This window comes from Bemisia tabaci, chromosome 4, assembly GCF_918797505.1.
Source record: "Bemisia tabaci chromosome 4, PGI_BMITA_v3".
In the NCBI taxonomy this organism is placed as follows: domain Eukaryota; kingdom Metazoa; phylum Arthropoda; class Insecta; order Hemiptera; family Aleyrodidae; genus Bemisia; species Bemisia tabaci.
Genome location: NC_092796.1, coordinates 40,045,587 through 40,058,039, shown reverse-complemented (window position 1 = coordinate 40,058,039; position 12,453 = coordinate 40,045,587). Strand labels below are relative to the sequence as shown.

At 37.4% G+C, this 12,453-nt stretch overlaps 1 protein-coding gene across 1 annotated transcript in view; it reads left to right on the top strand.

Moving 5' to 3' along the window:
- The window catches only part of Hel89B (histone acetyltransferase 1), a 40,784-nt gene that overhangs the window by 15,637 nt on the left and 12,694 nt on the right, over window positions 1-12,453 (top strand). Inside the window, 8 exon segments of the mRNA XM_072299847.1 lie at window positions 3,337-3,680; window positions 4,992-5,155; window positions 7,253-7,370; window positions 8,357-8,488; window positions 8,942-9,079; window positions 9,657-9,767; window positions 10,519-10,672; window positions 12,108-12,214. Coding sequence (XP_072155948.1) covers window positions 3,337-3,680; window positions 4,992-5,155; window positions 7,253-7,370; window positions 8,357-8,488; window positions 8,942-9,079; window positions 9,657-9,767; window positions 10,519-10,672; window positions 12,108-12,214 — 1,268 coding nt within the window.

Here is a 12,453-nt window from a genome sequence, read left to right as displayed (position 1 = left end):
CTCCCCCCGCGCCCCTCATTCAATGTGCACTTTTTTCAATTAAATCACACTAATTACAGATGCCGAAAATGTATGCAAAACCCTCATGGATCACTTGGTTTTCCAACTCTCATCACCCCCCTTAATCCCGTTATGACCCCCCTCACCTACCCCTCCCCCGTCAACCCCCTCCCCGCCCCTCCATCCCTCCACCCCAAACCCTTATTAGCCATGTAAGAGCCACCGAACCGATTCTGAAAGCAAGATTTTTTTTTTTTTTTTTTTTTTTTTTTTCACAGGCGGCGAAAATCTTTTAAAGACTTCATCTTAGGCAGCTAGGAACTCAAGATGGATGTGTGGGATTTCCACCCACTAAAAACCCCTCCGCTTTGAGTGAGCAAATTGAAAAAAAGAGCACCGAATGAATGTTGTCTTGAATCCCTGGTAAAAATTGGCAGTAGGATCTGTGTTCCAAAATACTATAGACACTACAGACTATACTACAGACGGCTGTCGGTTTTCCTATAGCTTCTGTGGCTGACTATGCAATTTCTTATAGCCTTTTATAGACCGTGGCAAAAAAGCTACAGCAAGGCTATATACTGTATAGCCTGGCGATAGGAACCATAGCCCGGCTTTATATTTTTTTATCGCTTCGTGTAGCCCGGCTGTATAATTTTTTATCGCTTCGTGTAGCCCGGCTGTGTGAAATTCTTCGCTCTCTACAGCCAGTTAAATAATTTTCTATCGTCTTCTATATCCAGCTATAAGAATTCCTAAGGTATTTTGAATAACGCAGCTCCTGTTGATAATTTTTACCAGGGATAGCTTTTTCTCTATGACATTTTCCATAAATCCGCTCAGACTCGGTAAATTCGGTATTTTAATCAAATGTCCATAAATCCACAAAAAATCCAGCGTTAAGATCTCATAACGACCAGGCAATTTATTAACAGTCTGCAAATCAAGAATTTTGACGTCTTTCATTCCATCGTAGCGTTTCTTTTCAAAAATTTCAACGGGTGTTACTCCAGAGGCCCGAGCTATTTTACCGGCGGATTTTGAGATAAATTACGAGGTATTACTTAATCAGGGTAAACTGATGATTGTGGTGTGATACACCTTACGCCGCCCATAGCATGGAAGGTGTTCATTCCATCAAGCGTCTTGACAATTTAAATCCGCATTATCGAATATGAACTGAAAGAAAGCGTCGAAATTGATTTTTACAGGTCCATGCAGAATAGCAGCGGTTTCAAATTTCAAAATTTCATGGTACGGTGCAACGTAGGCGAGAGATTCAATACACCAATCAGTTTTTTCGATCTGAATTTTTAGCACACATACAATGAAACTCCGATTTGGATGGGCGAATTATATGACCGAGGTCTGACTGCTGAAATTGCAGAGTGAGAAATCGCGTTCACTTTTTTTTGGAACTTCGGTTTACTCTTAACTTTTTTGTTATTTAGAATAATAGTATCAAGTAGGAGCTTCAGAGACTCAGGAATGTCTGATTCCCCGTTCTTAAAAAAATAACCAAATCAAACCAATGAGTGATATCTTTTCCCGTTTTTGGTGATAAGATTCTCAACGAAGCTTGGTAAAATCAGGTTTTAAGCAATAAAAACGCTGAAAGGCTACGTATCGTGGAAACTGCTGCAAAAATGATTCTCGAGGATATCAGAACGAAGGGTTACGACACAGACAACTATCCTGCATCTCATGATTTTTTTAAGAACGCAGAATCAGACATTCCAAATTCTCTGAAGCTCCTACTTCATACTATCATTCTAAATAACAAAAAAGTTGAGAGCAAACCGAAGTGCCAAAAAAAAGGCAACGCGATTTCTCACTCTGTAATTTCAGCGGTCAGTATAATATCGAATTTACCGGGTTGGAGCGGATTTATGGAAAATGTTACAGAGAAACAGCTATTCAAGACAACATTCATTCGGTGCTCTTTTTTTTCAATTTGCTCACTCAAAGCGGAGGGGTTTTTAGTGGGTGGAAATCCCACACATCCATCTTGAGTTCCTAGCTGCCTAAGATGAAGTCTTTAAAAGATTTTCGCCGCCTGTAAAAAAAACAAAAATAAAAAAAAAAAATCTTGCTTTCAGAATCGGTTCGGTGGCTCTTATATGGCTAATAAGGGTTTGGGGTGGAGGGATGGAGGGGCGGGAGGGGGTTGACGGGGGAGGGGTAGGTAAGGGGGGTCATAACGGGATTAAGGGGGGTGATGAGAGTTGGAAAACCAAGTGATCCATGAGGGTTTTGCATACATTTTCGGCATCTGTAATTAGTGTGATTTAATTGAAAAAAGTGCACATTGAATGAGGGGCGCGGGGGGAGGGGCGGGGGTGGGGGATTTCTTCATGGCGGAGAGTCACTGGTACCCAGGGGGACATATGCAAACCATTTTCGGAATTTTTGTTTCACTTCCAACGGCGTTACAGCGTTTTTACGCAGCAATTTTGGTGAAAAATTCATCAACCCCTAAAACCACCCCTAACGCGATCGCCCATAACTTTTACCCTAATTGTTCGATTTCAAAAATCTAAAAGCCGTTTGATAGGAAATTTTACGTACTTTAAAAGTGAAGATAACTTATTTTGTCGAAAACCCCAAAATAAGTGAGATTTTGGGGGATTTTGGGGAAAAAACGTGATTTTCCGCCATTTTTTCAAGATGGCGGCCATTTCCGGTCAAAATTTTTGTTGGCAAACATCAGATTCGGATTCAGCGACCCAAATTACATAGGAATCCGTCTTACTTTTTTCTCCTCAGATTTTCGCAAAGTAGACCCCTTTTTTGGGCCAGATTGACTGGACTACATACTTACAACACATTAGTCCTTTGCTCCACTTATAGGCAAGACCAAAACCACCTTATAGGTATTTCCCTTGTAAAGGTCGACTTTTCCCGTTAGGGGAAAAGCCGCCTTGGGGGACCGGAGTCCCGAAGGGATGACGGATGGGACATCAAAAAAAAGAAAAGAACACGGAGTTAGGAGGAACCCCCCTAACTTGCCCAACCTCTACGCGAGACCGTACAAGTCATAAAACACTAAAACTAAAGAGAAAACGAGGATTCAGCCTCGAAGGGCTGATTTCAAAAGACAACTTACATCACGCAAGACCAATCCACACAGGTTTAGGAACGGGAATGGCTGAAGGCCTGACTTTTGTTTTCGGGTTCCTCCGCCTGCGCGCTGTTGGCGGAGGAAACCGAAAACACAAGTTTCAAAATTTTGGCGGGAGGGCTATTGACTCTTTACACCCTCTTTATTATCGCAGGAATCGTTGGCCTTCTAGAATGTACAAGCTACTTAACTCGAGTGATTGATTTTAATTTTAGGTGCACTCTCTGTTCATCTGGTGAAACCAGCCCCAGGCGTGATATATGATGAGGAGTCGGAGTCCCCAATCAATTGCTTCATCAAAGTGCTTCTAGTCTATCTAAATTCAAAGTCAGCTTTGCAACGAACTGTAATTGGACTTGTCATGGCTGAGTGGGCACGTTTGGCTGCTCCGTCTCCTTGCCCCCCTCTTCTTAAAGATAGGCTTCTTTTCTGCTTGAATGAGGGGCTTTTCTTTGATGAAATAGCCTCCTCTTATACCAAGCTTCTGCAAGAAGTAAGAGATCTCATCTCAATGTTGAAACATCATGGCCTGTCTTTCGATGATTCTCAGTACGGAAAGGTAAGTCAGCTCTTCCTTAAATTCCAGTGCTCCAAAAAATGAAACTCATGGAAGCAATATAATAAGAAACGAAGCATAATTAAAGAAAAAATTAGTATACAAAAAAAAGGACCCTGCAAACCTCTTATGGGGATGGGTGCCATGATCGACTTCCCATTTTTTTTTATTGCATTCAATTCATCTATGGATGCTGATCAAAAGCCATCATTGCACCAACTTCTTACGAGCTACCGTTTTCACTCAATCTGCAGCTGAAGTTTCGATAATTCCTTGACTAATAGGAAACAGCGCAGTGATACAGAGTCAAAGAGATCCCTCATTTCAGTACACTCAAGTACAGTTGGCTATGTGTCAACAAAAAATCAGGAAAACCGTGTGGCAGTCTTATCTCGGATTCTACGCACTTTTTTGCTCAACCATATAAATAAGTTTCTCTTTCTCCCACTGTCTTCCTTACCTCTCACTGGCCGGGTTTTTCCTTGTTTGTATCCAGATCGTTTTCCAGTGTTGAAAGAAAGAGGAGTCGCTTTGACACTCCATTGCCACGCTGTCTCCTTCTATTCAAGGAATTATTAAAAATTCAACCTGAGATTGTGCAAAAACAATAGCTCGTAGAAAGTTGGCGCAATGATGATATTTGATCAGCATCCATACAGGTGTTGAATGCCATAAAAAAATGGGATGCCGATCATGGCAAACATCCCCATAAGAGGTTTGCAGGGTCCTCTGAGTATAGGAGAGATTAATAATTTTTGTATGAGGGCACATTTAAGAATGAGATTCCTTCTTCTTATCTCATGAACTAGAATAGATGGAAGAAATTTATGAGAAAGACTCTATCAGCTGTATCATCAGCTTCATAACATGCATTAGTTTTTGCAAACAACTTTAATACCCTCCCCTCCTGTATTAACTTTTTACTGCTTGAATCTAGGGAAGATTTCACGTCTCTCATTAATGAAAATTGAATTTTTTGTCAATGCAAGGATCAGTGTTATGAACATCAGGTTTAATACAAAAAATCCATTTTGAGTGTCTGTGGAGAGGATTGGAGGCATTTCACTTTCTTCCCAGTGTCTAGCCAGGCAGATGGTCGCATTTAAATTTGAGCCATCATTTAAGAGACTTAAGATGTACAGACAGTACATTCTTTGTCTTGCAATTAAATGAACTTACAATGCAACTGGTGCTGCACAATGGCAAGAGGGTATAAGATGCCATCATTCATGTGTATCTGGTTTTAAGTCTAGTACTTTTTGCTTCTACTTAGCTGTCATTATGATTTTACTTCAAAGGTTGAAATTTGTGTAGGTATTAACATTAGATCAAATTCAACAACTGACCAACTCAAACATGCAGGATTTGATTAAATCATTGAAGAAGAAACAGATTTTAGATGTTTTAGAAGACAGAAGAAAGTCTGTACAAATGAACGCTTTTCAAATCAGTGCAGAGCAGTCAAAACATCTTGTGAGGTATGTTATTTTTTTAAATTAAATACACTTTTTCAAGAATCAAGTTTGATTTTAAGCAAAATATGAAGTTGCAAGACTTTTGAGAGACTGGAAAAAATCACTAGTTTATTGCGTAATGAAACATGCATAATTAACATGTGCACATAAAACAAGTGTAGTTCAACGTTTCAGAAGATCTCCTTTTAGTACGCAGTGTAGGGAACTATTTTTGATGTATGTTTTCTCAAAATTACCAATTTTAAAACTAACATACTTAAAAATACCTGGAAATAATTTAAGCTGACTTCATTTCTTCTCCACATCATCAGATTTTAGAAGACAAAGGTCAAGCACTAATTTATTGTCTTCATATTGTATTAGACAATAATCATAGACCATTTCATGCCTACGCATGAATAACTTAATTTTTCAACTCTTTTTTTTTTTTTTTTTTTTTTGTTCTTCCATTCAAATTAAATCACAAAATTTATTTGAACACCTAATGTATAAATATTTATACTTAAACCCACTACAGGAGAAGAGCAAATCTTTTCAGAGAATGGGTAAACAAATCTAGAAGGAGGTTGTCTCATTAGATTTGGCTCCTTTAGATACGATTCATCTTTTCAGGGATGATATAGGTAGTAGTATGTGAGACATTGAAATATGGCAGACTTTTGGTTCAGCCCCCCTCCTCCTTCATAGATGGGAGCGCTGCATCAAAGTTTTAAAAATTAAACACTAAAAAGTGGCCCGAAACTGTATGTAACAAGGTGGAGAAATGGTGCTGGGTCCACACCATTTCGCGGGGAAACAAAGCCAAGAAATACCAAAAATTAAAATTAGAGTAAAAAATAAATTTTTAGAACTCTAATACGCACCAGTACGAAACTGAGGGGGGAGAGTGTTCAGCTCAGGCAGTTCGCAATGGAATATCAAGTTGGAGTCACGCCGAGAGATCTTTACCGGTTTGGGCCTTATTAGACCTCATCAGAAGATCACACTCAGCAGTGAACCCAACTTAACATGCCGCAAAATCCAAGACGGCATTAAAACGCCGTCATGGATATGACCCGAGGCATGACACAAAAGTGTGATCCTCGCGCCATCTACCGTCGCTGCTGAACAACTCTCATAACAAAACAAGGAAAACCCAAGAAAAATGATTATCGGACTGGTTGGAGATGCGAACGCATCTAGACGCAACCGCCCGCTCTCGAACGAGAGAAGCACATACCCCGAAGTGTGCGTACAAATTTTAAAAATTAAACACTAAAAAGTGGCCCGAAACTGTATGTAACAAGGTGGAGAAATGGTGCTGGGTCCACACCATTTCGCGGGGAAACAAAGCCAAGAAATACCAAAAATTAAAATTAGAGTAAAAAATAAATTTTTAGAACTCTAATACGCACCAGTACGAAGCTGCCACGCTGCATCAAAGGTGGAACCTTCAACTGCCTACAACTATGTATGGATCATTAGATTAAGTTAAACTTTTCTTAATGGAAAGACCTCAAACTGATTTATCTGTACTTTTACCAAAAAGTTCAAGAGCTTCTTTTTAGGGGCTGTTTTTGAAAAAGATTCCCATTATACACTCTCATCCAGTGTACCAAAAATCAAGCAAATCTAGGCTGGAAGGAAAATGGTCGTTTCTGCATCAATCTCTTTGAAAAAAGTTCACTCTTCTTGCAATTTACTTGATAGTATTTGATTCATTTTTTAGAATAAAAAAATCTCAGTGTGTTCAATCATACCCAAAAATTTACTAGACCATTTCTCCGAAATACTAGTATTTTATTTTTTAAGTCAGCGTGAGCTATAATTATCGAAAGATCTATCTTCTTCATGTCCCTTTTTCTGTGTCTTTGCTCCTACTAAAATGACACTCATTGTAAGTCCTAAGGTTTTTCTCAGTTCTCATATAGTTTGTGAGCATTGAATAACAGGAGCAAGTGTATTTTGTCTCACCAATTTTCACATTTTTTTTTTTTTTGAAGAAGAAATTTTATTCAGATGCAACGTAACTACTACAAGTATTTTCTTGTATCTATCAACATGATTTAAATTTTCACAATTAGGACTCTCAAAAGTAGCTTTTTCTTTAATTCTTGACAGAACGCAAGCTGCTCTTGCTGGAGCAGTTTTGATGCTCAAATGTTTACCAGAAAAACTGAACCCTGTCATTAAGCCTCTCATGGAATCAATCAAGAAAGAGAAAAACGAACACCTGCAAGTAAGTAATTATTCATACCAATTTTGCTTAATGCATCAAAAAGAGCAATGCATATTCCAACCCTAGTGCTGGCACACAGGGTTGTCCTACAGGTTTTCGATAAGCTATGATCATAATAGTTCTTTTAAGAAGTTGTAAAGATAAGAGGACCCTTACCTTTCGGAGTTTTTGAAGCTAGCGACAATGAACTACTGTAATATTCATCACTATTTTGGGCCAAGCAACCCAATGAATAGATATGCAAGGCAACGATGCTCCAACTCAGAGGTTGTACAGCTCCATTAAAGCTGCCTGTTTCTGGCAAGAGCAGCCTTATTGAAGTTTATTGGTATTTCAAAACAAGCTGTAATCGAAAGCTAACTGACAAGGATTTGTTTGAACATCCCTACTGACACATTGAGAAATAAGTCAAATGAGCTGCTGCTTTCATACCTCAAGCAATATCCTTAAGCTTTGTCATAACTGAATGACTAAAAAAACTGGAGGAAAAAGACTGAAGCATGTCCATAGAATTTCAGTCTGGAGCATTAGACTGGGATGGGTGAGCAGACAAGAGCTTTGCCATTGCCTCTATCTCTGACTATTTTTATATGATTTAAGTATGTATTTACAACTTTTTTATGAAAAACCTCAAACTTTGATAGTACCTCATCAAATAGTGCTTCACATTATGATATTGCTTTGCTGTTCTTTTTAGTTTTTCTGAATACTCTTAGCTCTATTGCCTTGGATGTGATGACCTGCGGCTCCGTTCTCTCCTCTTCTTTTATGAACCATGCAATTTTTCGAACAAATGAAAAAAATTGAATCCTAGTTAACTATTTTAGAAGGTACCCACTGTGCAAACAGGTGAAATGTTTCACCATTAGTTGAGTGAAAGAAAGCATTTTATCTCTGGATCTCTGAAAACACTCTTTGTTGCAATTTATATTTGTAGCTCTGAATATGATATTGTTATCTCATATTTGTCAAATTTTCCTTTTCAGCATTTAGCTGCCTTGCATCTCTCACAACTGATGGAGCTGTGTACCCAACGCCAACCTTGCCCCAACACTAAAATCATCACTAATTTGTGTGCTTTACTCTGCTCTGACCCTGAATTCACCCCTCAAATTTACGTAAGTTTTAATTTTTCTCTCTCTTGACATCGGAGTTATTGAGGATATTATTCCATCTTTAAATATAAAAGGACTCTAACTCTGTAAAACAATTTTTTCTGGAGATTATTCTTTCATCAATTTGGGTAGAAGCTTGAATATATACTTGATGATTCCATGGAAAATATTCTGTAGATGCTAAGAATAAATTTATTTGGATTTATTTTATTTCAGCGCTAAAAAAGGCTGTGAAGTTATACTCTGACATTTCTGAGTTCCTATCAAGGCAAGATAAAAACCTTAAACTCTTTTTTCTCGAAACTATTTTTTTAAAATGTATTTTTCCAAGGTAAATGTACTATTTCGTAGTTTTATAACATTTCATGTTTGACTGAGATTTTCTGAGTCATGTGTAAACTTTCGCAAGTTCCTTTTTTCTTCCAATATCCTAAAAATTCCATTAATTTGTTTCAGCCGGACAAAAACAGCAACAAGACAACAAGAAACTGTAATGATGGTGATTTGAGCAACAGTGTAGAATCAGGAGTCAACTCCTCCCCCATTTCTAATCAAAATTACCATGGCATCATTTCTCTTGTTAATCGTCAGAAGGTACTAAGCTGTAAAATCACTTTTATGGAGGAAGAATTACTTGGACTCCTAGTCTCTCTTTTGAATGAGGAGAATTTTTTTGTTTGACTGATTTTATTTCACTTCTCGTTTGGATCTAATTTGCTCAACATTTTTTAAAGTATGAGTCCGCCAAAAGTAAGATTACATAGTCCATACCCCAAAGAGATGAATCAAATTTATAAGAAGCGATTTGTTTATTATACATAGAGCTTTTCATAGAACTGAAAATTTGATGTTTGAGGAGAGATTTGCAAGGAAATTGCTTTTTATCTGAGAAACTCCTAACGAGTCTGGTTTACTAAAAGAGGAACTCATCACGCACACATTTTCCACAACTTGAGTTTTTCTTTTTCATTGCTTTTGAGTTGACGTGTCTTGGTCAATATGGTGGCAGAATCTATAGTGCAGGAATACATGGCAGCATTGCTGTTTACTGTCAATCAGCATGAGGTTATAGGCTAGGCTGAGAGAGATCAAGCCATAAACGGAGAACAAAGATCTGCTCAATGTTTAATACAGGGTTATGACTAAAGCTTCCGCTTGATGTTCCTTGTAGATGGCTGAAAAGACGGTTTTAAAAGGCTCCTGTGGCGGCACAGGTGCCGGACCTGGAAGACCTCCGAAAACTGATATACCGCTGAATCAACTTCTCACTGCAGATGATGAGGTAATTTTGTTCAGTTAAAATGATTAAAAGAATCACTGGCAAGATATAATTTGAATTTTGTCATCAATTTTAGTTGACCCTTTGAAAACCTACTCTGTGGGATGATAATGATACGAAAGCTCGTTCCAGTAATTTGGGAGTCATAAGTGCGATGTCGTCATGCTTACTTCATAGTGGCACTTATCTTCAAGTGGCTTGGTGAATGGGTATGAATTGATTGATGTACATGTATAGTTTTCAGGTAACTTGGCATCTCATGCTAGTGGTAGGGTCATTAAACGTTTATTTAACTAGGCACAAGTTTTTTTAAATTCTCAAACGCTTTATTTTAAGTCCATGTACTTAATTATGGTAAGACCAAGTTGTCTTTTATTGCATGTGCTGACAGATAAAATTTTCTTTCAATCCAAAAATTAGCCCCCGTAAAAATTCCAAACAGCCCCTAAAGATTTAAAAACTTATCATGATGACATTTTAATCTTTTATGGTATCTTAGAGCTGCCATAAGCAAACCTTTATAGTAACAGACTGTAGGTAAAAGTGGAGTTTGCTTTCATAGTATGGTACCTTATTCAGGGTTAAAAATTTACTTCTCTTGTTGCGAAACATATTTTATTATGTGATCTGCCCTAGAGAACTTTATACACATTTTTGCATTTAGAATTTCTGCTGTTTTCCCCTCTTTTTTTTATTCTTGTTTCTTTTCACTATGGCTTGATGCTTCAATGTTCTTATTTTTTTATATTCACAGACTCAGAAACAAAATCAAATCCAGCAACGTGGCGCGAGTTACGCTTTTAATGCAATAGTCTCTCACTTTGGTGCTGAACTGCCAAAAAATTTGCCTGATTTGTGGGAGATTATGGTGGTTGTAGTGAAGAATACCATAGACTTAAGTAATTTCGGTCAGTATATTTTTGATTTCTTAAATAAATTTAGCACTTAATAATTGAAGCCTGTGATAAATGAAGGAGGTATGTAGCATTTTGAGATTTCAAGCCAAACAAGTTTCATTTCTGAAAATCACAAAAGGTCTAAAGGCTCATAAAAAATTTCAATTGGTGTCACAAGGTTGCACATTACCTAAGTTTTGAAATTAAATTTTTCAGCAAAGTCTACCTCAAAGGAACTTTGTCCAAAATTACTGATACCTCAATTTTTCCAAAAATTTCAAGCACCTCAGTGCTAAGAGGTTCAGCTTCAACTTAGTGCGTCGTAAATGTTTGACTCCAACAAATTCAACAAATGTTTAGTCTCAGAATCAAATGGACCGAGTTTTTCACAAAGGAATCAAGTGACATCTGCTGTTGGCAAATTTCCATTGACCAATTCTTGTTTTACAAAAAGGCAGGTGTACCGATTTGCTCAAGTATTTTATTGGATTTCCCCTGTAAGAAAAAACAATCCCCCAAAAGGAACTTGTGATCACAAGTATGTTGCAAAAATCAAATCGATGGTAGACTACTGTCTGAGATCACTGCAGCCTTTGTTGCAAAAACCTCAACTTGAATCAGTCTTAACTGCTCTGCTTGCTCGGCGGAAGCAGCATCCAAGGAACTTGCCTATTCCTGGGAATAAGAACTTTTTCTGGCTAAAACCTACTTTTCCAGGAAAATTTGACTACCAAACACATACACATGCATTTATGTACACATGGTAATCGCTCACTCTTTGAATAACCACCCCTAACTTCCCAATAATATCTTGGAGCTGTCCCATTCCTGGCCCTTGGCTTTGTTGGGAAACTTTGATTCCCAATTACATATTGCCTAATTTTCTTCTTGAGCCCTCGCTTTCTTTTCTTACTCTACTTAGGGAAGTTTGAAACATTCTACTCTGAAATTTTATGAGTATGTTCTTAATCACTTAGTAATCTTGGAGAAAACTATTTTCAGAGTAGGAGATTGGTTAATAAACCAAAAATGATGAGTTCACCTTTTATACAAAGAAGTTAAGTCTTAAAAAAAATTATATTAGATACTCATCAAAACTTCAAGTATCATCACCTTAGTAATTTCATCCCTAATAAGCGCCAAAGTAAAAATTTTAAATCCAGCAAACTTAATTTCCTCTTGCACTGATTATTTTAAATTTGTGGGTAGGTATATATCTTTTTTTTTTTACTTCATTCCATTATTTTGTCCAGTTACATATCAATTTTAAATTTATGTTCTGTTAGCCCCAAATATTTTAGAATGACAAATTGCACACAAATTCTATATCTGAATATAGATTACACTATTAACACAAGATATCCTTGTCCCTGAATCCAATGATTTTTAGATTCATGAGAAATTTCGAAATTTTTTGTATCTATTTCTCTGCCTATTTTGTACACAGATGCTGGTACCTTTGTGAACAACAATGCTTCTGCTGAAACTCTAATCACCAGCCTCCAAGTGTTGGAAGTAACGATTGGCTCTGTTGATGCATCGCTTTTGTCAGAGGTGAGATTCTCTATTTCATGAAGCCTGTCGAGTCTTTACAATTAGAACTGAACTGTAGACAGGTTATTTTTTTCTAGTGAGAACACGTTTCCTGAGACTTATTCAGAAAATTTCCTCTCAGATTGATAGGTCTAACCAGACCAAAAACACGTCTATAGTTGCTGCTCTGATGTAAAAACCAGTGCCGCACCAAATAGCAAATCTCTGAAGTGAAAACTTTTATAAAATGGGATGTTCCA